This window comes from Pseudorca crassidens, chromosome 4, assembly GCF_039906515.1.
Source record: "Pseudorca crassidens isolate mPseCra1 chromosome 4, mPseCra1.hap1, whole genome shotgun sequence".
NCBI lineage: Eukaryota > Metazoa > Chordata > Mammalia > Artiodactyla > Delphinidae > Pseudorca > Pseudorca crassidens.
In genome coordinates this window covers 116,896,737-116,923,170 of record NC_090299.1, presented here as the reverse complement: position 1 = coordinate 116,923,170, position 26,434 = coordinate 116,896,737, and the positions used below count along the sequence as shown (strand labels likewise).

Genomic DNA, 26,434 nt, shown 5'->3' with positions numbered 1-26,434 from the left:
GCGCCCGCAGGCAAACACGGAATCCACTCAAAATTCTCAAGGGCAAGCATATTTAAGATGCTAGTTCTTCTTAATGGTTTAAAAAAATCAATAGATGTTTAGTAAATAAACGTCTAGCTCTGCAGTGGTCTCTCATTTCTTAAGAAATGCCATGCTGGCTTATGTGGCAAAATTAAAAATTAATCTTCAGATTACTCCTGCTTTTCTACAGGTTAGAAAGCAAAATTGCCTTTTACTCAAGTTCAGTATATCCCATAGTGTCCTCCCAGCCTTCCTGATTCTTTTTGTAAGATATCCTGTTTTTGTGTCTGAAATTAGCTAATTGCTGGCAGGCACAGTTCATGGTGGTTGAAAAGGGCTGATGATGCTTTCTGAAAGCTTAGCGTTATTGATTCTGGTGTATGTTCTAACCCAGTGATTGGTTTACTTATTTCTTAACTGCAGTTCTAGCCAGGGATACATACATTTTACATTGTGATTCAATACACATGAATACACCCTTATCTAAAATAAGTTTCATGAAATAATAATTACCCTTACTACATGTATTCCAATATCTTCTATTTCATTAAAAATATTTTTATTGAGGTATATAGTTGATTTACAATATTATATTTTACTTCTTTTTTTTAATTGCTTGTCATGATCTATTAAATGAATTAACATGACCTGCCAAAGGGTTTCAAACTGTAGTTTGAAAAAACAGTCTTAAGTTATATGACAATTTTCACTTTTTTCTTATGATTTATAATATATTTGAGGGTATCATTTCATTTAATTTGCATTTTTCAAACTACAAGTCTTCAGTGAGGACTATCCCAAGTGTAATCCTTCATCTACAAAAAAAGTTAAATAATTGAAAACAGAAAACTTTGTGGGGATTTTTGTTTTTTTCACTTGTTTGGATGTTTTGAAGTGAGGGTGAATTTTCTGTGCTTTTATTCTTTTTCCATATAGTCAACTATTAAGCAACATATTAATTATAAGATTTATGATCCCTTTATTTGTTGAACTTTGTTATGACTAACTTGGAAATGTTTGTTGCTCGTCCAGCAACAATTAATTTTTTACATTTAATGTTTTACATTTAATGTTTTACATTTTATACAAATTGTGGCAAAGCCGGTAAGGAACACTGAGTGGCATAATTTGTAACTTGTCATTTAGGGAGATTTATCAAAATTAGCTTTGCCTCTCTACCTTTTCTGTTCAAAAAAGTAGAAAAAATATTTTAGGCAGAATTTTTTTGTTTTTCTGGCTTTTAATGAGCTCCGTGCATGCTTGACCTGGTCAAGACAATGACATTTTGACTGTATGAACATCTTCTTACAGAATTAGAAGTGTTTATCACCAACCAGCCAAGATGAATATGGTGAAGAGGATCATGGGGCGGCCGAGGCAGGAGGAGTGCAGCCCGCAAGACAACGCCTTAGGACTGATGCACCTCCGCCGACTCTTCACGGAGTTGTGCCATCCTCCCCGGCACATGACTCAGAAGGAACAAGAAGAGAAACTGTACATGATGCTGCCAGTGTTTAACAGGGTGAGTCCAGGTTGCCAAGCACATGCCTTTTGTGATGGGGTGGTACTGCAGGAGTCTTGAGGTTATAATAAGTCACAGATGGGAAAAAAAAAATGATAGAATGAATGAATTTTTAAGAAGCTGATTCCTTCCTTTCAATTTGCTATAAGGTGATTTGATGTGAGATCTGGTCAGAATGAACTCCTCTTAGTTCTAGCAGATAAAAGGAAGATTGCGAGCATTTTGTAAAATGTTCCTCTAATGGTTGATACTTGGAAGAGGGATAGGTTGTAAATTACCACTTATGTTATTTCCATTACCTTTTGAAGTGATGATTTATGGCATCAAATGGTGCAGTCGCCCAAGTCCTCTTTACACTTTGAAGAATCATCTCAGTTTATTTTGTTGTTTGGTGGATTTTCTGTAAAAGAACTTGTAAGAGGATAGTTATAGGCTCTAGAGAGTCAAAATAGAGCTAATGTTTTAATGTATTTTGTCAAGTTGATCACATGTAGCAATCTTAATGGGGATTTTAAAAATTTTTATCAAAGATGTATATGTACATAGTTTAAAAAATCAAGTACTTCCGCAGGCTTATAGGGCCCTGCTGCTCTCCACTGCTAATTGTTGCTGCCACTTTTAGCTATTTCAGCTTTTACATAACAAACAATACTTATACTGCTGTCGTGATTGTTCAGTTTTAATTGACTTCTTACTGAGAAATAGGAGAATTAGCTTTTTTTTTAAACTCCCCATGCCTCCAAAGCATGCACACACATACATTCACTCATACATGCTACCCTCCTCTTGTCCTTCCCATACAATAATCCCATTTGTTTAAATAAGATTCAGTGCTTACAGTCTACTGACCCTGCTGTAAATATTATTCATAGATGAACCTTATAGCAAACCACCACTATTTTGCCACTCTTATAGAACTTGTTTTCCTCAGACTTTGTAACATAACTGTCTCAATTTCTGTCTTTCCTCATGTCTCTTTCTTTTTCTCCCCCATCTCTCTTTTTCTCTCCTTAGACCTATCTCTGTCCTTCCCCTATCTTTCTCTCCTTCCCTTCCTGTTTCTGTCTTTCTCCCCATCTCTGCCTGTCTTTTCCTGTGTCTCTCTTCCCCATCTCTCTCTCCTCTCTCTGTTCCCCTCTCTTGGTCTCTGTCTCTCCCCCCCGACCCCCCAGTTCTCTTTCCTTGTTTCTCCCCTCCCATGTCTTTCTCTTTCCCCTGCATCTGTGACTCATTGTCTCCCTCCCAAAGTCTCACTTGATCTCTTTATTGTTTGTTCTCTGTGTCTGTTAGTCTTTCTGTCTGAAATTTTCTAGGTTCTTCTTCTCAATATTTTGAAATTTTATTGAGGCTTCATGATGAACCTTTTTAATCTGCAAACTTGTACTTTTCAATTCTGGGAAAATATTTTGAAATATTTCTTTGTTAATATTCTTCCCCTTTTCTGCAGCTCTGTCAATCAAATATTAACTCTTTTGGATTAACCTTATGCTGTCATATTTTTAACGTCCTTGAATTCTTCTTTATTAATTTAAAATTCTGTAATATCTCCTCATCCCTCTGAAAATATTAAAGCTTTTTCAAGTTTTCTTATGCTTCTTTCATTGTTATTTGCTTCAGATTACTGTTTTTTCTTTGTTTATATTATTTTCTTTCATATTAGAGTAGTCTCCAGATGTCTGGTGATAATTGTCTATACACTGATATTTAGGAATGAGGTATTGAAACACTAATTGGAAAGTACGTGTGCAGGGGTTAGACTTTTCCAGTGGTAAGATGATCTGGCTGGATAAAATGCAGAGATTCGTTAACCTAGGATATGTTGATATTCCAGGAAGGGATGTTTTCCAGTCTCCTGCCTGGAGCATATATACTTGCTAGTGTTTTCTATGTTTCATATTCAGTAGATTGACTTTCACTTAATCTCCAGTTTGCACCTATCAGTGTTCTTGGTTGTTCCTCTCTAAGGGTTAGACCTCCAGGTGTGTACTGCACTTGGGAGGAGCAGTCACCTTCAGTTTCTGGGCTGTTAAATAAGAATATCTACCTTGTGGGGTTGGTATGAAGATTAAATAAGATAATGTACTTAAAGCACTTAACAAATGCTTGTCCTAGGGAACTTGTGTCTATTATTGTTACTGTTGTTATGGCATTAAAAATAAAGACATTACAAGGTGAAGCAAAGATTATAAACTATTTATGCTGAAATAATTTCATATTGAATATATGCTGAAATACATCTAGTTTATGTGTTACTCACACCAAGCCAAAGGCTAATTAGACAACAGAGAGGAGGGATAGACTCTACATATTCTATGTTTATTTGTTTGCTTATCTCTTCACTTATTCTGTTATTGTGCATTACTGATTCAGTAAATATGTGTCAAACAAATAGACATTGTGCTATACATTGGAGTTCTGAGATAAGATAGTCCAGTTTTATAAATCAGAAGTGTCATGAGGAAGATAAACATGTATTTCTGTTGGAGAAGAGATAAACACATAAACAGATAATGGAATAACAAAGAAATGTAGTATTAGAGACACAGCAGAGTATTATGGCACCCCTGAGAAGAAAGTTATCGGAAAGTCTGTGGGGATCAGGGAAGGGGCGTCTCCCATGAGAATGGGATGTGATTCTTGAGTCCTTAAAAGATATGCATTAGCCAGCTTGGAACTAACTGGGCTAAATTAACCAAGAAGGTAATTAGAGTAAGAAGTTAAAGCATGAATCAAGGTAAAGGCTACAAACATTTTGATGTGTGCTAGCATCTATAAGTGGTCCAAGAAGTTGACATTATGTCGAGGAAGGGTACTGTTAAGTTTAATAGGCACATCATGACAGGTTTTATATCATATTAAGTGCTAATACTTTTTCTCCGAGGTGTGCAGAGCCAATGAAGTATTCTAAGCAATAGAATAAGAAAGGAGAAGGGACCAAAGCAAGGCTGTCTCTTAGGTTTCTCATTTGGGAAACTGGGTGGATATTTTTCCTAGTAGCTGAGAAGGAGAGATATAGGGGACAGATTCAGTCTGGGGCATTGAGTCCAAACTGTTGATATTTGTGAACTTCCCAAGTGGAGGTATTCAGTAGGCAATTAGAAAGCTCAGGTGAGGGACTGTGGGGACTACTGCAGATATGTGGTAGTTGGAACCCTGGAAGGGGATAAGACATTACTCGTGCCTCCTACTGCCCCATGAGTAGTATGCTAAGGATGAACCATGGAGAATATGAATGTTTAGTGAAAGAAGGGGAACCCATAAAGGATACAGAACAGGAATGGGTCAGTAGCAGTACAAAAAGAATCAGGAGAGGCTGGTTATGGAACTCAAGAGATAAAAGTTGCAAGAAGGAGGAGAGCAGTCAACACCATCCTGTACATTAGAGAGACCCAGTAAGATGGAGACTGAAAAATGTACATGAGATTTGCCAGTTTGAAAGTTACTAGAATGGAAGCACGAGAAAGCAGTGAGTTGAGCAGTGAATGGGAGATGAGAAGAGACAGTATGGACTCAGCTTGTAGAAATATGAAAGAAGAGGGGACAAAAGAGATTGATGGAGGTGAATTTGGCAATAGGGGGTTTGTGTTTATATATTTCTGGTGTTTTACTTTGTTTTTAAAAATGGGAGAGATCCAGGCATGCTCATGAAGAGAAGGAAAGAAACCAGCAGAGGGGGAAATTGGAAATTTTTAAGACAGTGAAATTGAGCATAGAGTCAAATTACAGGTGGGTGAGTGAGCCTTGAACAAGAGACACCGCATGCTGCAGGAGAGCATGTCTTGTTGGGTGTGAGCACAGATTTGTAGTGAAGGTAGTGGAAAGTTGAATAAGATCTTGCTTGATGACCTCAGTTTCTTATAGTTATCAACAGAAGATGTGGTCTGTTAAGAGTCTGGAGTAAGCAGGTCGAGTAGGAGACTTTAGGGAATGGTGATGGTTTGGAATATTAATGAAAGGGAATCAAGAAGGATAGTTGAAAGGGACAATAAAGGGCTTAAAGAGTTTTGAGGGCTCAGTGAAGGTTGGAGATAGTAAATTTGTACTGGATCTTATCCATGCAGGCGTGTGTGATTTTTCTCATTCAGTTACAAAGCAGCGTGTGTGTAGAAGTAGAAAAGACGGATAGATGCGTTATATTGGGACTGAGGTTTTGCTGGGCTGGTAAAGCAAGAAGGGCAGGAGTAGAGGGACAGAGCATAGTTAGAGAGACTAATTCACATATCACTCGTGGAATTGGGTGGGATACCATAGGAACAGAGCAGAGGATGTTCATTTTTTAATCTATGAGATAAAAAGGCTGAGAGTGAGGGAGGGGAGGGGATGATAGGGTAGGAATATGAGGAGAGGTAGGGAAAGGTTTAAGACAGCTGTTTTGAAATTGGGAGAGAACTGATTATGGACAAGCTATTTTTTCAAGCCCTGTTGAGGTAACAGTCATTAATTTTTATTGCAACCAGTCCTGGGAAGTTGGTTGTTTTTTATTTTAATGTTTTTGTTTTACTTCAATGTCACAATGTACTATTAGCTATTAAGTAGTTTGAGATAATTTCCTTCTCTCAGATTCATAAACACTGAAAAGGTGATGATAATGTTAAGAGTAGTTAGGACAATTGTTATTCTCAGCTATTAATATAGATTAATAACTAATATCCTGCATATGTGTCCCATGTATTTCATCAGTTAAGCTTCCACAGTCAATTCAAGTGAGTCTTAGACTAGAAGACTCAAACAAATACTTGAGGTTTTTGGGGTTTTTTTTTTTAAGAAGATTTAAGTTGCTTTAGTGATTATTCTCTATTGCTTAGACTGTCTTAGTTCTGTTGTGTTCTGTGTTGCCATGAGTCTCTATTCTTTCAAGTCAGAAGTTTTTAGTTGGCTGATTAAAAGCATATACATATGCATTGCCTAAACCTCTAATACAATGAGTGATTTAAATATCATAAAGTTTCATTCAACTTTTTTTTTCTGTTTTATTGTGCTTCGCTTTATTGCAGTTTTTACAAATTAAAGGTTTGTGGCAACCCTGCATTGTCAGATGATGGTTAGCGTTTTTTTTTAATTAATTAATTTTTTTATTGAAGTATAGTTCATTTACAATGTTGTGTTAGTTTCAGGTGTACAGCAAAGTGATTCAGTTATATATATATATTTTTATACATATATACATATATTTATTCTTTTTCAGGTTCTTTTCCTTTATCAACTTTTAACTAATGAAAAGAAAGTTATTTCTGTACTATTGTGACCAATTTAAAAAATATATAAATTATATTCATTGGCCTATCATTAACAAACTAAAATTATCCTTAGATAAGACATCACATCCATTAAATTTTGATATAGATAACCATATTTATTTAATGGTTTGACAATTTATACTTGAACGTTCTACACTAGTAAGAAATAGCTTAGATGAATGAATAGCTCAGTATGGCTCCAGACATCCTGCCACGATTGCCAAAAATGAACTGTACTGTTGATTTTTGAGACTTTGTTTGATTCATGCCAAATGGCAAATAAACCATATTACAGTTAGACATGGATATCCATCTACAGAATCGTTTTTAAAGTGTGCACCATACTGTTATTTCAGTGTGTGATTTTGGCCTTTAAGAGACACGAGGTTGAGAAATGGCATGTGTTAAGCCCCTTTTTCTGGGCCAGGACTCATGCTGGGTTCTTCAGCTGCCTCCTGTGCTCTTCATCACAGTCCTGCAAGGGCACTGCTGGTATCCTCCTTCTCACCAGTTCTCTCAAACTGAAAGATTATGGTGAGGTCTGAGAATAGCTGGATAATATTTAATCAGCATTCTTAAAAATAATTAACCTTTAGTCCCAAGAACAAAAGCTTACAGAAAAAAAATACTTCATTTAAACGTATTAAAAAATGAATAGCATTTTAGTCATCTAAAAGTTAACTGCCATTGTTAATTACCTTGGTGTATGTTATCATACTAAATTGTGTATGTTAAAATATAATCTTTACTAACTGGACCTTCTTTTAGAGACTCCTCTTGTTTTTGAATTTGCTTCTGATTTATATTCAAGAAACATCTAAGTTGAATCCAATGTCTCTTTTTTTTTTTTTTTTTTTTTTTTTTTGCGGTACGCAGGCCTCTCACTGTTGTGGCCTCTCCCGTTGCGGAGCACAGGCTCCGGACGCGCAGGCTCAGCGGCCATGGCTCATGGGCCCAACAGCTCCGCGGCATGTGTCCCCTGCATCGGCAGGCGGACTCTCAACCACTGCGTCACCAGGGAAGCCCCCAATGTCTCTTTTTTTATCCCTCACAAGTAACCTTTACTTTTTAAATTGTTGGCTTTAGAGGAAGGATACTCAAGTTCAGAACCAAATGCGAGATAGATCAAGGGTCAGACAAATGAACTATTTACATATATGAGGCTTATGTTTACAAATATACAGCTTTGTTACTTATTGCATAGTACCAGTATTGGAGAATGGAGCTTAGGTCTGTGCAACAAAGGACTTCCTAGTTTCACCCTTGATATGGTTAAGCTTACTTACCCAGTCATTGGCAAAAGTGGGCAAGCCACACTCAGAGCAGATGAGAGTACATGTTCTCTTGAGGCGGGCGTACCCTAGAAGGAGAGAGAGGGACTGAGATACACCTTCTCATTTTCTTCTCCTGCAAGTTCGTGGTCCTTAGAACAAGAAGACTGTAAGTGTTAATGTAATGATTTATATTAATTGGTAAATGCAATTACATCTTCACTGTCAATTTTCAAAATCTGTTAGCTATATCAAATTATTCATATACTCTGTAACTTAATTTTAGATATTACGTATATTTAGGGGGAAAAAGACACCATTTTAGAAAACTTTGTAAAAATTCCTACCTCTCTTTTACTAATATTTAATAAAATTTTACTGAATAGCTTCATTTGGTAACAAATATATATTGAGCTGCTGCTTCCTGCATGCCATTATACAACACCATTCATTTGTTCCCCCTGAGTATACCAAAAATATTTTAGTTGAGGAGCAGCCAGGAAATTTTCTGAAATTTATTTAGGTGGATATTTAAAATGACCCTTCTAAAAACAAGTTGAGCTGTGCTAATTCCCTCGCAAGGTGAACACTGTGCAAAGGTATAGTGATAGGGTTCCTGCAAAGTTTAATTCAGGCAGTATATTACTGGGTGACTAAGAGCACAGCTTGGAATCAGACCTAGTTTTGAATTCTGTCTCCACCACCTCCTGGCATCTACCTTCTCTAACCCTTAATTTCTTTTTCTGAAAAATGGGAGTAATGTGTAGGATTTCATGAGATTCGAATGACATTATGTCAAGTATTTGAATAGTGCTAGGCACACTGTAAAGCCTCATTATATGATAATTGTTGTTATTTTTATTAAGTTTGCTAAAAGGCTTTTTGTTCCTCAGCACTGTTTTTTTCATCTGGGTAATGAATGTCACATGTCTATTATAGAATCATCCCTCTGAGTTGAGTGTATTACCGACCAGTTCTCTTGCTCAACTCTCCCCTTTAACAGATGAGGGAACTAAGAACCAGAAAATTTTGACCAGAGTCCCTGTGGGTGGGAAGGTGAATCCCAGCTCTGTGCTCCATCCTGTATTTCCCACTATTTGTGGAAGGTGGTGAATACATACCTAATATTTTTAGATTTAATTGTTGAAGTCAGTCACCAAAAAATCTCTTTTCTTTACTGCCTTACACATTCAGTATTATCTAAAATGCCAGATACATGTTTTAGTCCCTGTACTTCTCCAGCCTTTTCTTGCTGCATTTCCCCTCTCATTGGAAACACTCCAGCTTCACCCACGCCTTTTGATCTCTCAAGCTCCCAATCTCTTGCCCACGGTCTTAGCACAGTTCTTCTCACTGCCCGGAACCCTCGTTCCTTGGCTGTTTGAATTGTGACCTTTTTTCATTATTCAGTATCATCCTTCTGGGTCAGTGTCATCTCAGAGAGCGTTTCTGATAACCTTTTCTCACTCCAGGCATTCCCTTTCAGTTACCCTGTTTACTTCCTTTATAATGCATCACTATCCAACATAATTTCCATTTTTAAAATAGCTTAACTTTTGTCTCCTGTGCTAAAATGTACATTCCGTGAAAACTGGAATCATATTTGCTTTATTTGCCTTTGTATTCACAGTTCTTTATTTACTTTTGTATTCAAGGTTCCAAATATTGCCTGGCATATATAGTAGACCAGTAAATATTTATGAGTGAATAAATGAAAGAGTGAATCAATCAGTAGTGTTGGATCACTAGATTAAAGATTGTTTACGTTAAAGAAGCAGTAGTTCATTTCAGATTAGCAAGTAGGACATGGTCCTTTTTCTGTAACATTTGGCTTGGTCAATTCAAGCAACACAGCTTTTGAAAAAAATTTCCTTATGAAAATAAAGCTGTAAATATCAGGATTTGTATGAAAAGTTAGTTGCATTTTTAACAGTGTATTATCCACCCAGCGTGAAGACTGCTTGAATAACCATATGTTTATGCTAAGAAAAGAGCTATTTATTTTATGAAGTTGTCTTACTCTTAGGATAACATAGTGCTTAATAATTCTTAGGAGCAAAATACACATCAGTATATTCTGAATAATAGGAATACTTATCTACTTTAAATCAGTTTGTCAAAAGGCTTAATAATTGCCTGAGCAAAATATACAATTGCTTTGTAAACACCTTCATTAGGCAGTTACATACTCATCTCTGGGTGGAAGTAGAATGGCTATTCAAGCATGTGTCCTTCCTCACTAGAAACCAAATGGTGTAGATATTTTATTTGATAAAGATAGTTGATGGTTTATTTTAAAAGATGCACTTTGAGTTGCAATATGTTATTTTTATATGGACCAAAAACTTAAAAAAGGAGGAAAGAAAGGAATGAATAAACTTTGTCATAATCAACTGTGAACTTCAAGCAAGGTTGATTTTAGTAACCAAATTGCTTTGGTTTGATATTAATGTAGTCTTACAGGGCTGTGCTTACTGGGCATACTTTTTAAGTCTGTGAGATAAATTTGGTCAATAAATTGGCCATTCTTTTTATTTTTCTAAGACACAAATTATTTAATAAAAACTTCAAGAGAGAGTGACGGGTAAAATCTCTTCTCCTTGAAAGTATGCTCAAATTTAAAATTGAGGCTTCTCAATTTCTAATCTATCTCCAATTTGTTTATTAAAGACTATGGCTATTTAGCAGGCGACATAGGTTAACTGTAAGCACATAACATTTATCAAAATCTCAGCAGAAAAACAATTATTGAGGAGTTCCTGAAAAGAACAGTTTGTTTGTTCTTTGAGATAATTTAAAATTGTGTGTCAAGTTAAAGAACAGACTACCTGGCTAAAAGTATAACCTGTAGAACTGATTTATCATTTGTTTGATACTTTCAGCTCAATTTGAGGGTGATTGTAAGAAACATGTTGTCTATTGTAAGAATGTAAGAAACATTCCTATTACAAGGATATTATAAGTTGTATCCTTTTAATAGGATCCTTGGAAGAAAATCTTTACATTATGGTATGAAGAATAGAGGTACTTCGTTAAATATATGTTTTCCTTACCTAAGGACATTGAGAACCATGTAGTTCATGAGGTTTTCTCTCCTGTATGTTTGAGCCAAAATTCATGACTAAATATGGCAAATATAGACTTTTTTTCCCCAGTCTACCTCCCTAGCCTTGGTTTTATTATTTGATTGGTTTTGTTCTTACTTTTTGTTTATATTCTCATATTATAATTTGTGTCCTTGCATGCTACCTAAACATTTTCTAGAATTTGGTTGTGGGGGCAGGCAGCATACAAACAAACAGCCATATTCAGGGAACATCCCTGTAAAAGGCAGGGTGCTAGCTTGGCAAGGAACACAATGACGGGTAAGATACGTTTCCTCCCTTTGCAGTGACATTTGAACAGATAACAAGAATATAAAATATTGTTTAGTTAATATTACAGTAGAGGGCTATCATAATAGTTTTAGGAGACACAGAATTCTCTTTTAGCTATAAAGAACATTTTTTAAAAAAAATATTTATTTGGTTGCGCTGGGTCTTAGTTGCAGCAGTTGGGCTCCTTAGTTGCGGCTCACCGGCTCCTTAGTTGTGGCAGGCAGACTTCTTAAGTGCGGCTTGCTGGCTCCTTAGTTGCCCCATGTGAACTCTTAGTTGCGGCATGTATGTGGGATCTAGTTCCTTGACCAGGGATCGAGCCCAGGCCACCTGCATTGGGAGCATGGAGTCTTATCCACTGTGCCACCAGGGATGTCCCACTATAAAAAACATTTTTTAAAACAATATTCCAGGATGCATCCAGTTATATAGCTATTATAATACTATTTCTTTTCCTATGACAGTCTGTCCAGGTTTTAGTTTTTTCATTCTCTTTGCTTGAACCTATGCCAGTTTAAGAATGATTTATTCTAAAGTTCATCTAGTGTAGATTTTTGTAAAGACAAGTGTATTTCATGACCCTTTCATTCATTTTTATTCTAGTCTTTTCGTTAAGTCTTGTTTTGGGAATTATTATGGTTAGAATTCAGAAATTCTGAGGTATAAGATGAGTTTAGTAAATTCTGTATTCAGCCCAGGACTTAGCATTAGATAAGTCCCTGCTTTTACCATTATATTTTCTAAATATAAACTTTAGAAGTTTATATTTTTTATAACTTTATATTTATTTATAAATATAAAGTTTATATAAAGTTTATATTTATTTATAAACTTTAGAAGTTTATATTTATTTTCTAAATATAAACTTTAGAAAATATATTTACATTATATTTTCTAAAGTTTATTAGTAAGTTTGATTTAAATTTTATAGATAACTGGTCTTTGGCTTTTAGATTTTGTTTATTTAATTATTCATTCAACAAATTATTTTACATGTATAAGAAAATGTGGTTAGATGGCATTTATTGAAAGAGATATGTTTTAAACTTATTCAGATCGAAGTAACTATGCAAGGATACTTTCTTTTATTTGATTTTCAAGTCATACCACACTTTGAAAAGCACATAATGAAAGAAAAAAGTTGACAATGCTGTATTAAAATTGTTTTTCTCATCACAGGTTTTTGGAAATGCTCCGCCAAGTACAATGACAGAAAAATTTTCTGATCTTCTGCAGTTCACAACACAAGTCTCACGACTGATGGTGACAGAAATTCGAAGGAGAGCATCAAACAAATCCACAGGTATTTTTACAGAAACCAGCAAAAACTAATTTATTTGAATGGACAGTTTGGTAAAAGTGGTGTCGAAATCTAACAAAAAATTGACCTGATTTTAAGCACATGGATTTCAGTACCAGTCCCCATTCCCATTCTTACTGTCATATTCTTACTGTCAGCACCTTTTACTCTCAAGTGGAGTAGTTCTACCCAAGGCTACTTTCCTTGGACCACTACCACCCCTGACCTAACCCTTTTAACAGCACTCTGTTTCCTTCTGAACAAAATCCAAATTCCTAGCATGACATTCAACACAAACTCAGGACCTGGAAATACATATATATATACCCACCATTTTTGCATACCCTTTTTAATTTCTTGTTTCCTTTTTCTATATTTCAACCAAATCATGAGTTACTTATAGTCCCAGACATTTCTATGCTCTTTTTTCTATCCTTGTGATGCTTCATTCAGGAAGGAGCATCTCCCCGCGTCTTAGTACATCTAAATCTTCTCAGCTTGGATTAAGTCACACTTCCTAGATAGAATGTTTCTTGATTTCCTTAATCAAAGGAAAAGTTTTCTATCCTTAACTACTCAGCTTCACGAGTGGTGTTTATATATGTATCTTTATCTTTCTATTAGACCATAAACTATTTATGAGTCTTTGTATAACCTACAGTCTTTATTTACCACAGTGCTTTACACAGTAGGCCTTTTATAAATGCTGCCTGAATAACTATTCTTATTCATAATTAGGTAATTTTAAACTTCATAAAGTATCATCCCATTTAATCAAGATTAAAATAAAATTTTTTGATTTTAATTACCATTACTCATTTTCTAAATTAGCAATATGTTTGAAGGATTTTATCTTAATTTTTATCTTGTTGCTTTGGTTTTTAGTGGTTGAGTGATCGCTTTCCTACTGAAGCATTAGACCAAGAAATCAATAATTTTAAGTTTTGTTTCTAGTGTCTCTTTGAAAAATCACTTATCGTTTCCACCCATTGAATTATTATCTTTCCAATTGTAACGGTAATGCCTTTGTTATATAATACTTTTTTTTTTTTTGCGGTACGTGGGCCTCTCACTGTTGTGGCCTCTCCCGTTGCGGAGCACAGGCTCCGGACGCGCAGGCTCAGCGGCCATGGCTCACGGGCCCAGCCGCTCCGCGGCATGTGGGATTTTCCCGGACCCAGGCACGAACCCGTGTCCCCTGCATCAGCAGGCAGACTCTCAACCCCTGCGCCACCAGGGAAGCCCTATAATCCCATTTTTTAATTTAGTTTTTACTTTTAGTTTTAAAAGTATATAGGTGCATGGTTTTAAGGGTCAAATAGTTTATAGGTTTATTAAAAACAGTATCTCCCTTCCATCATCCTGGTTCATCCTCATTTTGCACTCCTAAGATACACTGACTTTTTACGTCTCTTAACTTTTTTTGATATTTACCTCTGTGTCTCTAACTAATGTGCTTATACTGTGTGCCCTTGATTTTTCATATTTAGATACCATCTCCAGGCTTACCACAAGAGAAGTGAGACTTTTAAGCTCACCACTATCCCACAGATTCTCACTTCTATATCCCCATATCATTCTATCATAATTTGATTAGATCAGTATTCATTATATTATTGTGACTGAAAACATTATACAAAGATGAGCCATATGATATACTCTGATTACTCTTTCTTTCTTGAAAACTTCTCCCCCTTTATCAATCAGAGTTAATAATTGCCTTTTTTTAAAAAAACTAGTTTTCTACATTTTCATTATGCATTCTTCCCCTACTTCTCTGTTTTTCTGAATTTCCCCCAATATCATTGAAGACATCAGATATTCTGTCAGTTTCATCTTCTTGCAAATAGCTCTTCCAGAACCTTCTGTTCTGCTTTAATCTGTAGTAGTTGCTCTCTAGGCCAGCTGGACAACTGTCACTTTTTCATCTTCACTCAGTTCATCCTGGGATGTTTTTCCACTTCTTTGGGATAGAGTCTCTGTTTCCAAAATCTCATGTCATCTTTTTTCTCAAATTAACTTCCTCATTTTTGGTAAAATATTTTTTCCAGCAGCCTCCTGAAAAAGGATGCAGGGCAGTTATTATTTTGGTTTTTGGATTTTGTATTTGTTTTTAGAAATCTGTGAGTGAGGGCTTCCCTGGTGGCGCAGTGGTTGAGAGTCCACCTGCCGATGCAGGGGACATGGGTTCGTGCCCCGGTCCGGGAAGATCCCACATGCCGCGGAGTGGCTGGGTCTGTGAGCCATGGCCACTGAGCCTGCGCGTCTGGAGCCTGTGCTCCGCAACGGGAGAGGCCACAACAGTGAGAGGCCCGCGTATCACCAAAAAAAAAAAAACATTAGAAATCTGTGAGTGAAAATTCCTTTGACTCTTGCTATATAAAATGAGTTCCTTCCCCTTAACCATGGAAGGTGACAAGCTTTCAGGTACGGGGCTTAGAACAAACTTTATCACATCATACAGGATGGCTTTATTGCAGAAAGGGGAACTTGTAGAACCAGGCTTCAACAAGAGAAAAGAAGGCACAGATCCATCACCCTCGTTATCTCACAGAAGTGTGCTTGGGATATTCCCCACCCAGAGCATGAATGCAATCATAATGGTGAAGAAACACCGTTTGTGATCTAAGCTGTTTGAGTACTGAATCTGAGTTCTCATTGGATGTTTCTAGGAGTTGTTTGAGAATGCTAACTGTTTAGTTCCAGGAGACTTGGGGGCTCAGGGGAAGCTACAGGCCCTCCCACAAGGAATGGAAGCTACGCGTGTCATAGAAAATTAAGCTTGGGTGCAGCACCTCTGGGAACATGGTCAGTGGGTCCTTCTCCAGGCAGCCTAGGTTGAACTCCCAAGGTTATTTTGGAAAATCTCTCAGCTCGCATTACATTTATCCTCCTTTCAGTGGATATAAGGTCCTAGATTGGAAATCATTTTATTTCAGAATTTAAAAATAATTTCTCCATCATATTTTAGATTCCTATACTCCTAGTAAGAAGTCTGAAGCTACCTAAATTCTCCATTCTTTCTCTGTGGCCTGTATTGTGTGTGTTTGTGTGTGTGTTTTATAAAAGCATTTAGAATCCTCTCGTTGGCCCTCCTCTTCTAAAATTTCATGATAACATGCCTTGGAGTGGACCTATTTTTATTCATTATGCTGAGTACTCACTGGACCTGTTTAGTCTGGAAATTCATATCCTTTAATTTTGAGAAAGGTTTGTGAATTGTTTATATAATAATATCCTCCCCTCTGTTTTCTCTTTCTTATCACGTGTACCCCTAAGACTGTCCCTCTCATTTTCTTATCTTTCCTCTCTTATTTTCTGTCTTTACTTTTTTACTCTCTTTGCTAGGAGAGCTTTTTGGTTTTACCATATATTCCTTCCATGGGTTTTTTTTTTTTTTCCCCCATTTGTGACACGATACTTTTAATTTCTAAGAGATTTTTTTTTCTTTTTTATTGATGTCTTTTGCTTTCCTTTCATGGCTTCTCTTAACTCTCTGAGGTTTCTTTTTCTTTTCTTTTTTAAAAATTTCTTTTCAGATTTTTATCTTCCTCCACAGTCTGTTTCTTTCAGGTAGTCTTTTTTGTTACTTTATTTTTGTCTCTTTTATATTGGAGAATGTCCTCCCGTGTCTCATCCTTGGCCCTCTACTGCTGTATAAGAATGGAATCTTGGAAAGTTGCTGGGTAGCTTTGTAATTGTGGCTGGAGCTTGCCTGGGCGTCAGCCTAGGGTCATTTTGCTGAGCCATTCTGTTGACCATCTTTCCCTTGAGCTAGACAGAGTCCCCAGAGAGGAATGTCCAGTGTTTACTTAGACAGTATATGTCTGACTCTGAACATTTTAGAAGCCAGTGTCTGAGGACCCTCAACATTTAGTATCAATACATAAGCTTCTATTTTATCTTCATGATGAGCCCACAACTGTGCCTGGTTTAATGTCATTGTCCCCCCTCCACCCCAATCCAAACATCCTCTGTTTTTCTTTTTAGTGAATAAATCTCTAGTCTACTACCCACACAGTAGTGGGGATCTGGGGGTCTAGCTGCTCTTACACAGACTTCACCAGTCCTTCTGTGTACAGTCCCACATTTACTTCTGCTTCTAAAGGTACTTAGTGCCACCAATTCCTGAGCCTCTTGGAGGTTGTGTTGTAGTTAGCTGCTTTTTTGTGTTTTCCTTGTACTTGTTTTAAGATTCTAGAGTCTGCTAAATCAGTTCCCACTAATTTCTCTGCTGTTTTAGTATCCAAAACGTTGTTGTTTTCACCTTTCCTATTTTCTTTGTACTTATGGGTTTATGATTTTTTAAAAAAAATCCTTAAACAACAATTTTAGTGGGTGTATTAGTCTGCTTGGACTTCCATAACAAAAATATCATAGACCAGTATAAAACAGGAATTTTTTTTCACAATTCTAGAGGCTGAAATTCTAAGAGCATGGTGCCAGCATGATTGGTTTCTGGTGAGATCTCTCTTCCTGGCTTGCAGATGGCACCTTCTCAATGTGGCCTCACCTCCAGGAGAGAGAGCTCTCTGGTGTCTCTTCTTATAAGGGCATTAATCCCATTATGAGGGGCACACCCTCATGACCTCATCTAAACCCAATTACCTCCCAAAGGCTCCATCTCCAAATACCATCACATTAGGAACTAAGGCTTCAAATATGAATTCTGGGGGGGGCACAATTCAGTTTATAGCAGTGAGGTTTCAGGACAGAGAAGAGATAAATGCATGTGCTCAACCTTCCATCTTTAACGGGGGACCCATTATGGAGTCTTTGGAGCAACAGCCATTAAAGTATTTTTAGATTGAGGACAAAATCTCTTAATCAGAAGCTGTACATTATATGAATTGATGTATGGATTTTAAAATGAGGCAGTTTTAATTATATTTGTAGTCCTTGAAGCAAGTCTGGTGAGAGATGGTCAAGATAGTTTAAGGTAAACTTCCTGTCTTTTCCCTTCTCCACCAGAATGGGATTGCATCCTTTTTTTATCTTTATTGATTTCAGTTGTTCCTATACAAGTGAAAAGTTTGTCTTAAATATAAGATTTCTGTGTTTTATGCCTTTTTAGCTATTTTAAATAGGTAGTATGAAGGGAAATTTCTTTGTCACATGTTGACTCCTGTCATTGCATTTTCTTTTTTGAGTGACAGCCCTAGATTAGAAAAAAAAATTCCAAAGCTTATTTATACTCTGTTCACTGTTGCTGTCTTTATGAATACCTAATCTGCATGTTTGTAGAAAAACATTTTTCTACATTGGAGATTTGTTTTCCTAAATCTCTTTACAGTTTTATATCCATAGGGAAATAATGAAGAGTATCTTAAATGGAGGAGATGTCTCATTGTTAATTACAATAATAGTTACATAAGTTTTTTTTTTTTAAACTTTCTATTTTGAAATATTTATGGACTCACAGGAAGTTGCAAACATAGAGAGAGCCCCTTGTGCCCTTCCTTCTTCCATTGGTGACATACTGTTTGCCAGGTATTTTAAGATACATTTTTTCATATCATGTGATTCCATGTAAGTTTTAGTTTTAAACTTTTGAAATTCGTTAACTTCAGAATCCAGTGAGATTCAATTCAATTTTGTGTAAGTTTTACCTCCACAAGAGAAACCTTTCCAAATCACCCTATCTCAAATATAGATCTTTTATCCTGTATCTCCACACCAGTATTTATTCAGTCACCTTAAATACTTCCTTTAGAGGTTTGGAGTCATCTGAAAGTACCTTGTTTATTTACTTATTTAATGTTATTGTCTCTTGTGTTCACCCCTGTAAAAGAATGCTTGTCACAGATTAGGTGCTCAAAAAATTTTTTACTGATTTTGACATAGGATTTCTCTGTGCTCCCCCCTACCCCATTATGCTTTAAGAGTTAGAAGAGTGTTAGAAAAGCCAGCTTACTGATGTTTAAGAGAGAAAAGCATAGTTTTGGAGTGTCTCCTCTGTCAGCCTTGAAGAACTCTGGCCTTTGGAATCCTTGTTCTCTTCTTTCATTTTTAGTTTTGAACATTGGAAGTTTCTTTTGATCAGTGATGTTATCAAAAGTACTTTCATGGAGATTTTTTGATATTTTGATTTTTCTAGTAAAAAATTCTAGATGTTGAGGATCTAGGTACATCCTGAATCATCTTTCTTCTTGCATATCCCATTCTAGTTTTCCGATTGATCAATTGATTTCTATTGTGGTAAAAACACTAACATTAGATCTGCCCTCTTAACAAACTTTTACATGTACAGTACAGTAAATTGTAAGTACAATGTTGTACAGTAGATCTCTAGAACTTTTTCATATTACACAACTGTAACTTTATACACATTTATCAGCAACTTTCCATTTCTTCCTCCTCTCAGCCTTTGGCAACCACCGTTCCACTTTCTGCTTCTATGAGTTTGGCTGCTTTCAATACCTCACATAACCTTTTATTTTATAGGAAGTTTTCATTGAAAGTAATTTTTGTTATGATTTACATGAACATAATTTTTCTCCAAAAAGAAGCAGGTGGAATGAGTCCTCTATTATTCTTTTGAAAATTGGCTCTATCTGTTGTGCATCAGAGAAAGATTATTTTTCCAGAGCTCCTCTGAATTCGGTGTGAAATACTTACTTTGTTTGTTACCTAATCACCATTCACATATCAAGTCTTTTTACCAGATCACTTCTAACATTCATTGTAGATATCTCAGTAGGAACCATGCTTATTGGCAATTATATTGTTTAAATCTATCCATCAGAAGTTAGTAAAAATGGAAAATTTTAGGTAGGTCAATGTGCAAAGTGGGTACATGGGCTGATTTGTAATACAGTAGTCCTCTTCTCTCTGTCTCTCTTAATTCTCTTGGTTATAGCCTCCCTGTGGTTTTGTTAAAAATCTATAGTGACTTTCAACTAATTTGAAAAAATATATAATTTTGTAGCCATATTGTGTACAGGACATGGCTTAAGACTTTTCCCTATCTCTTCTAGTTATTTGTTAAGTTCAGCCATGCAGTCTGTTTAATTCTAAGGTCAGTCACATGGTCGATTTTACGTCATTGAAAGAGAAAATTCCCACCTGTGTAAAAATAGTATCTTCAGTTTATTGTTAATGACTTTGCTGCATGCTAGGTACCACTGTTAAGCCCAGTGCTGTAATGCCCACTGGGCAGTGGCCCAGTGATAGAGAAGCCAAATGATGCTGACCACAGTTGGCACCTGGTGCAGCATCTTGTGGTGGGATTAGTATAATGTAGTGAATCCCCAGTTAGACAACCCAGCCTTTCTTTTTAAACAGAAAAACAGTGTGCCCCGCTGTCCTCCAAGGATTTCAAAGCCACAACACCTTCAGGTAATTTCATTCCCAAGGTGTGATGATGTATTATCAAATTGAAAGAAGCATGGAAGCTATGAGTCCTAATACTATTTTTCTCACTAACGTGGAAGTGGTTTTTTTTGGAAGGGAGGGGTGGGAATGGACGTTTAGGGCTTGGTTTCTTCGTTAATGAAAAAAGTGTAATAGTACTATTGATGTGTCTCACATTATCATCCTGAAGCATAAGTTTGAAAATGACTATGCTTTAAATGGACTTTGCAAAAGGAAAAAATATTGTATTACACTTATTATTAACACGTTTTGTGTTCTGGTTGTTCTGAATGCAGTCTAATTGAATTTACTTACACTCTCTCAGTGTAGACTGGGAACTTAACATTTCCTTTAAAACCGTCTACATATTCTTATTTAATCTAATAATGAGCTCTACTAACTTCATTTCTGCATTTTTTGGCCTAACTATGTGTACTGTAATGCAGCATGAAAGCTAAAGCTTAAATCAAAATGATTGGCAACTCTCAAGATGGGCTGATATTAATATGTTCTTTTTATTATAATCTTAAGTTAAATCAGTCTTTAAGTTTGTATTTGTTAAAAATTGGTGAAAATAAAAGATCATAATGCTCTATTTTTTGACTAGGAGCGTTTTTCAAAGTTTTAAGAAATTCTGTGGTTTATGGAGGTTTAATATGTTGTCTACATAACTTTTTAAAGATAGCACTAAATGTTACATACTTTTACAATGAGCTTCTTGATTTATTTAAAATGAAAACTCGGAGATCCCATCAAGTTGTTTTGTATGGCAACTTACTGAAATTAGTAGGTGAAAGTAAAATAGTTCTTCTGAATATGTGTGATATGTAAAGATAGTCTATTTGATCAATGAGAGTTTCCAATCTCTCCTGTATTATTCAGCCACAACTATTGTCAAGACTTCTTTGTGTGCACCTGTAATTCAAAGCCAGATAACATAATTATACATTATTGCTGATGTAACTGAAGTCTCTATCTTCTTCTCAAAAAGAGCAGTTGTTATTATTAAGTTGGTAAAATTGTTAAAGGGACACCATTAATAATTATACTGTCTTGATCCTTTTCAAGGTTTATTTTCATACGTATTATCTCATTTCATCAGCTCAGCAATCTACTGAACTGTTGTAATGTTTAATAACAAATAGGACATTTTTGAAAATACATTGTCTTTTCTTATCTTGAGGAATATCTTAATGTTCATTGTCAACCAAAACGAAAGAAACCACACACTTTTGTAAATGCCATTGATCAGATAGATATATGGAACTGTTTCAAACCAAGAGTACATTTTTGGTGTTTTGGTTCTCAAAATAACCATTGGCATTCATTGTTCATAATTGGCAACTTGTTGAATAGCAGTGAAAAAACATATTTGTCCAAACTTCTTTTAATGTTAATAGTGTTAAGTACTATGGGTGGAATCTGGAGTCACTCAAAATGTGTCTTATCTGTAGGTTTCTAGATTCTCTACCAGGGAGATAAATTTGTTTATCTTTTAAAGTAGGCTTAGTTCTTCAAAATATTTTTTTCCCTCTGTGAGAGACATAGGTGGTATTGATCAGTTGATTTACCAATCAATGTTTCTTTTTTTAATGAAATAGAATTTCATTACATTTGTGTAATTGTAAAATAAAGCAATTTGAAGACTGCAGGTGTTTTTTTTTAAGATGTTGAGTTACGAAATTGGAAATGCACAATTTCAAACCAAAGTCGCCTGGTTACGAAGAAGCCTAGGAAATGAAAACATAGCATGTCAGCCTTTGATTAAGAATTTTAGCCAACTGGTAAGGAGCTGTTTTCCTTACATGAGCGTTTAATTACTATCAAGGAAAGACTGCTCGTGTTATATAGCAAATGGCTGGGGTCCATTGTAGGCTTGCAGGAAAAATTTGCAGGTTAGTTTTTGCCAATGATCTTAAACCATGGTTGCTAAAGATGGTTTCTCAATGGCATTCTTTGTTTTCTTCTTTCTCTATTTAATCAGCCTTGAACATTGCTTTCTTTGTATTACTCCCCTTTCAAAACTTTCAGGAATCTCTGTTACCCATAATAAATGCAAACCTCCTGATGTTCTTGAGAAGTTGAATTCAATGTGTCCTTCTTTGATCTCCCTGGGTTGATTTATTCACTCATTTAACAGATGTTTATTGAGTGCCCACTTATTGCCAGTGATGTGCTCCATACTGGGGATCAGCTCTGAACAAGGCTGACAAAGTCTGCTCCCACGGTGTTTGTTTTCTAGAGAGGGGCAAGAGACTGTAAAATCAGTGAGCATGAATACAGTAATTTCAACATTTACCAGATACTGAATACCCGAAGTAAGCCAGGGTTCTGTTGACTTCTCTTTTCCAGTAAAAATTTTTTATCACTATCTTTTACAGGCTAAGCAGGCTGGATTTGAATATAAGTTCTGTCCCTGATTCTAGGCAAATTACTTATCCTCTGCATTTCTCAATTTATATTATAATAAGGGGTCTAAGAATAGAAAATAACTTACAGGGTTCTACATAAAGATGAAATGAGTTGAATCTGCAAGCACTTAAAACAGTGTTTGTTGGGCTTCCCTGGTGGCGCAGTGGGTTGAGAGTCCACCTGCCGATGCAGGGGACGTGGGATCGTGCCCCGGTCCGGGAAGATCCCACATGCCGTGGAGCAGCTAGGCCCGTGAGCCATGGCCGCTGAGCCTGCGCGTCCGGAGCCTGTGCTCCGCAACGGGAGACGCCACAACAGTGAGAGGCCCACGTACCGCAAAAAAAAAAAAAACAGTGCTTGTTGTACAGTTAAGACTCAGTAAAAATAAGGTATCTTAAAAAATTTTCCTTTAACATGTTCTTTCAAATGGAAGTATATAAAGATGAAATATGTCCAGCACAGTATCATGTGTAAGTTTTGTATCATTCTATTATTGAATAAAACACTTTTATCTTGATTGTCTTAAATGTCTTAAAGGAAAGAATACCTCTAAAGTAACCTAAATTCTATTCTACATCCTGTGTCTTTATGACGTGTGTTAAGTATACATTTAGTAACTTAACATGTTGGTTTACAGTGAACACATTGGACTTATTTTCTGACTTTAATTCATCTACTATTACAATGTAAAAATTGATGAACTCTGTGCTGATAAAATTAAATGCATGGTTAAGGATTTATCCATTTTCCCTTATCCTTAAAAACATAATCAACTAAGTTGACTTTCAAAGATTCTTCCAACACTACAGTTCTATGAATGACTCCCTCACTGTTTATCTCTTCCTAATGTCAGCTGTTCAGGTCACCCCTTGTGTGTATCACTGAGCCAACCTCCTAATTTGTTTCCCCCATCAATCTCTTTGCCCTTAAAGTTTGTCATACACATCACTCTAAATTAATAGTCTTAAAATAATCCTTTCAACATCTACTTTGCTCAAGAAACTACATTTGCTCCCTCTTGCCCAAAGAGTCAAATACAGACAGCCCTTAGCTTACCTTCCTTCGTAAGTAGGCATTTTCTGTCACTACTATTGATATTAGACTCTAATTCTCAGCATATGCTCTTCTAGAATGTGAACCCTATGTTATTACAGTTGTTCCTCTTGATCATTCCTCTAGCCACACTTTTGTTTTAATACAGTGTGCCTAATCTCTCTGTTTCCATCCCTCCCTCCCAGTTTCTAGAGAGACTTGTTTTACAGGCAGGTTTAACTCAAATTTCCCCTGTTCCATGACTCTTTTTGACTAGTTTGTGACGTACCTTTTCCTAAAATATATAGGTTGACTTTTACATTTCTGTATTGATATGATGACATCTACATATACCATTAAAACATTGCTCTCTTTAACATATTTTGTACGTGATTTCTCTCCACCTAATGACTTTCCTTTGGTTTTATAGAGGCTGCAAGTCGGGCCATAGTCCAATTCTTGGAAATCAATCAGAGTGAAGAAGCCAGTAGAGGTTGGATGCTTCTGACAACAATTAATTTGTTAGCATCCTCTGGTCAGGTAAGTTCTTGGCTTTCATGTTTGAAGCGTCTTTTTATCCTCTTGGGATTTTGTGAAATTAAATTTATCATCATATCCAAATAAGATTTTATGATAACCTGTGTATTCTTCTAATTCTTCTTACACATTATTTCATGCTTCTCACAACATCTCTATAAGGAGGTTAATGTTTCCATTTTACACATGAGGAAATGCTTAAATTAGAACAGTGTTTTCCATCTTTGTCACATCATAGCACACATAGAGCATGGTACCATTTGTACAGCACACTGGACAAAAAGATGGGCTACCTGTGGCTGAAGGGAAGTAGCCCAGGAACTGCATTTCTGTAACCCATGTTAGGGAAACTTTGACTTGGAAGAGTCATCTAAGATTCATCTAAGGTCACTTAGCTAATAAGGAATAAGTGACATGGAAAATACTTTAAAATTTTTCTAACTTTTATGCAAAATAAGGAAATATTGTCATTTTCAGGATAATACATATTTCCTTCCTACTTGATTTTTTCTGGAGATTGCTTTTTTTCCCTTTAAATCAGGTTGAAGCATCTGTCATGATACACATGGCATGTAGTCATTTATGTGCTGTTTGAATACCCGATTTGTGACCTGTGATGTCTTGGGGATGAAGGAAGTTTATTCAGCCTTCTAAAATCCAGAGTATAATTACCTTCAAAGTCCACACGAATCTTGAGAATGACTATTGTCTAAATTACTATGGGCTTTCAAATACCTCATGGAATTTACAAAAGTAAATGTGACACCAATCATACTACCGTGACAGGCCACAGGAGAAACAGTGCACATTTCTTAGTAACCATATCCTGAAACCAGTTACTAGCCTAAAGTAAGCAGCACTAGAATATTTTTTCTTTGGAATGGCCTGTTTCCTTTTTAATTTGCTGGGTTTTTGTTTCGTTTTGTTTTTTATTTATTTTATTATATTTTAAATTTTTATTTTATATTGGAGTATAGTTGATTTACAATATTGTGTTACGTTTTGTTTTTTAAATCAGAAAACGAATAAGACCAACTTGTACTGATTTACCTGGGACTATCTGAGTTTTGGCATAGAAGGCCCACATCCCAGGAAACCCCTCAGTCCTGGGCAAATGGAGATGTTTATTCACCCTAAGTACTAAGTAACCTTCAGGTAGTCCTAAAGTAGACCATTGTTTTCATGTATCTATGGCCATATCAAGTGACTATCAAAATACCAATTCTACTTGCTATCGATGGTAACTATAAATGCCTCTACGTTACTGTACCAAAGTTTGGTTTGGCTTAGAATAATACATAAAATAATAGTGTTTAATTGGAATATTTCTAAGTTTTATTCATGTTTTCTGTAGATGCACTATTTTTCTTTCTCTCTTGTGAGCATAGACTGTGTCATACCATAACACCTAGAACATGGTAGAAAATCAGTAAATGTGTATTAACTTAAATGTGCACAAATGGATAGACCAATTTAAAAGCATAAGAAAAGAATCAGGAGAAAAGAATCACTTAAAAAAATTACAAATGTTGCCGATTACCGGTTTGGATACCCAGTTGTACTTTTAATCTATCCGTTATAAGATGAAAATGAAAAATCATATCATTTTGCTTAATATGAAGGGATAGCTAGTAATAGTCTAACTGGAAAAAGACATTTTAAAAAGAAAATTCAGTGTTATGTTTTTTTGTGGTTTTTTTTTGCTGTACGCGGGCCTCTCACTGTTGTGGCTTCTCCCGTTGCGGAGCACAGGCCCCGGACGTGCAGACTCAGCGGCCATGGCTTACGGGCCCAGCCGCTCCGCGGCATGTGGGATCTTCCTGGACCAGGGCACAAACCTGTGTCCCCTGCATCGGCAGGTGGACTCTCAACCACTGCACCACCAGGGAAGCCCCAGTGTTATGTCTTGAGCTGACTTTCTTGTTTGCATTCTATCTTCTGTTGGCAGCAGTGAGATAGAGATGACAAAAACATGGTCCTGAATCAACATGTAGATGACAGAGATGAAGTGGATGAAGATAATACCATAAAATGCAATAATGGGCTATATGTAGTACTATGAAAATAGAAATGGAGTTGTAAATTTTGTAGGTGAGGGTAGGAAGAAAGATGAGGAATTAAAGAAAGTTTCAGGCATGAACAGACGTTTAAATTGAGAGTCAGATGGAGACATGGGGTGTCTAGAAACAATAAATGGTAGATGAGAACTGCAGAGAGCTTTTGAGTTTTAGAAGAGGGAAATGATAGTGGATATGTAGAAAGGGGCCAGATCTTGGAAAGGATTGTTCCTTAGGCGCTCTCTCCTCCCCGTCACCCGGCTACTGCATTAGTTCAAGCACGGCCGTTCTTACAGTTTTCGGTACTAGTTTCCT

The 26,434-nt window shown here is 36.2% G+C and overlaps 1 protein-coding gene across 7 annotated transcripts in view; it reads left to right on the top strand.

The window, feature by feature from the left end:
* WDFY3 (WD repeat and FYVE domain containing 3) overlaps positions 1-26,434 on the top strand; it is a 264,009-nt gene that overhangs the window by 85,551 nt on the left and 152,024 nt on the right. For 5 of the 7 annotated variants that reach the window (XM_067736490.1, XM_067736494.1, XM_067736491.1 and 2 more), the window contains 4 exons: positions 1,333-1,543; positions 12,608-12,731; positions 20,013-20,066; positions 23,956-24,065. In XM_067736490.1, coding sequence (XP_067592591.1) covers positions 1,364-1,543; positions 12,608-12,731; positions 20,013-20,066; positions 23,956-24,065 — 468 coding nt within the window. In that variant the 5' untranslated portion in view covers positions 1,333-1,363. The remainder of the gene's footprint in view (positions 1-1,332; positions 1,544-12,607; positions 12,732-20,012; positions 20,067-23,955; positions 24,066-26,434) is intronic. The other 2 variants (XM_067736495.1, XM_067736492.1) reach the window with 1 other exon arrangement.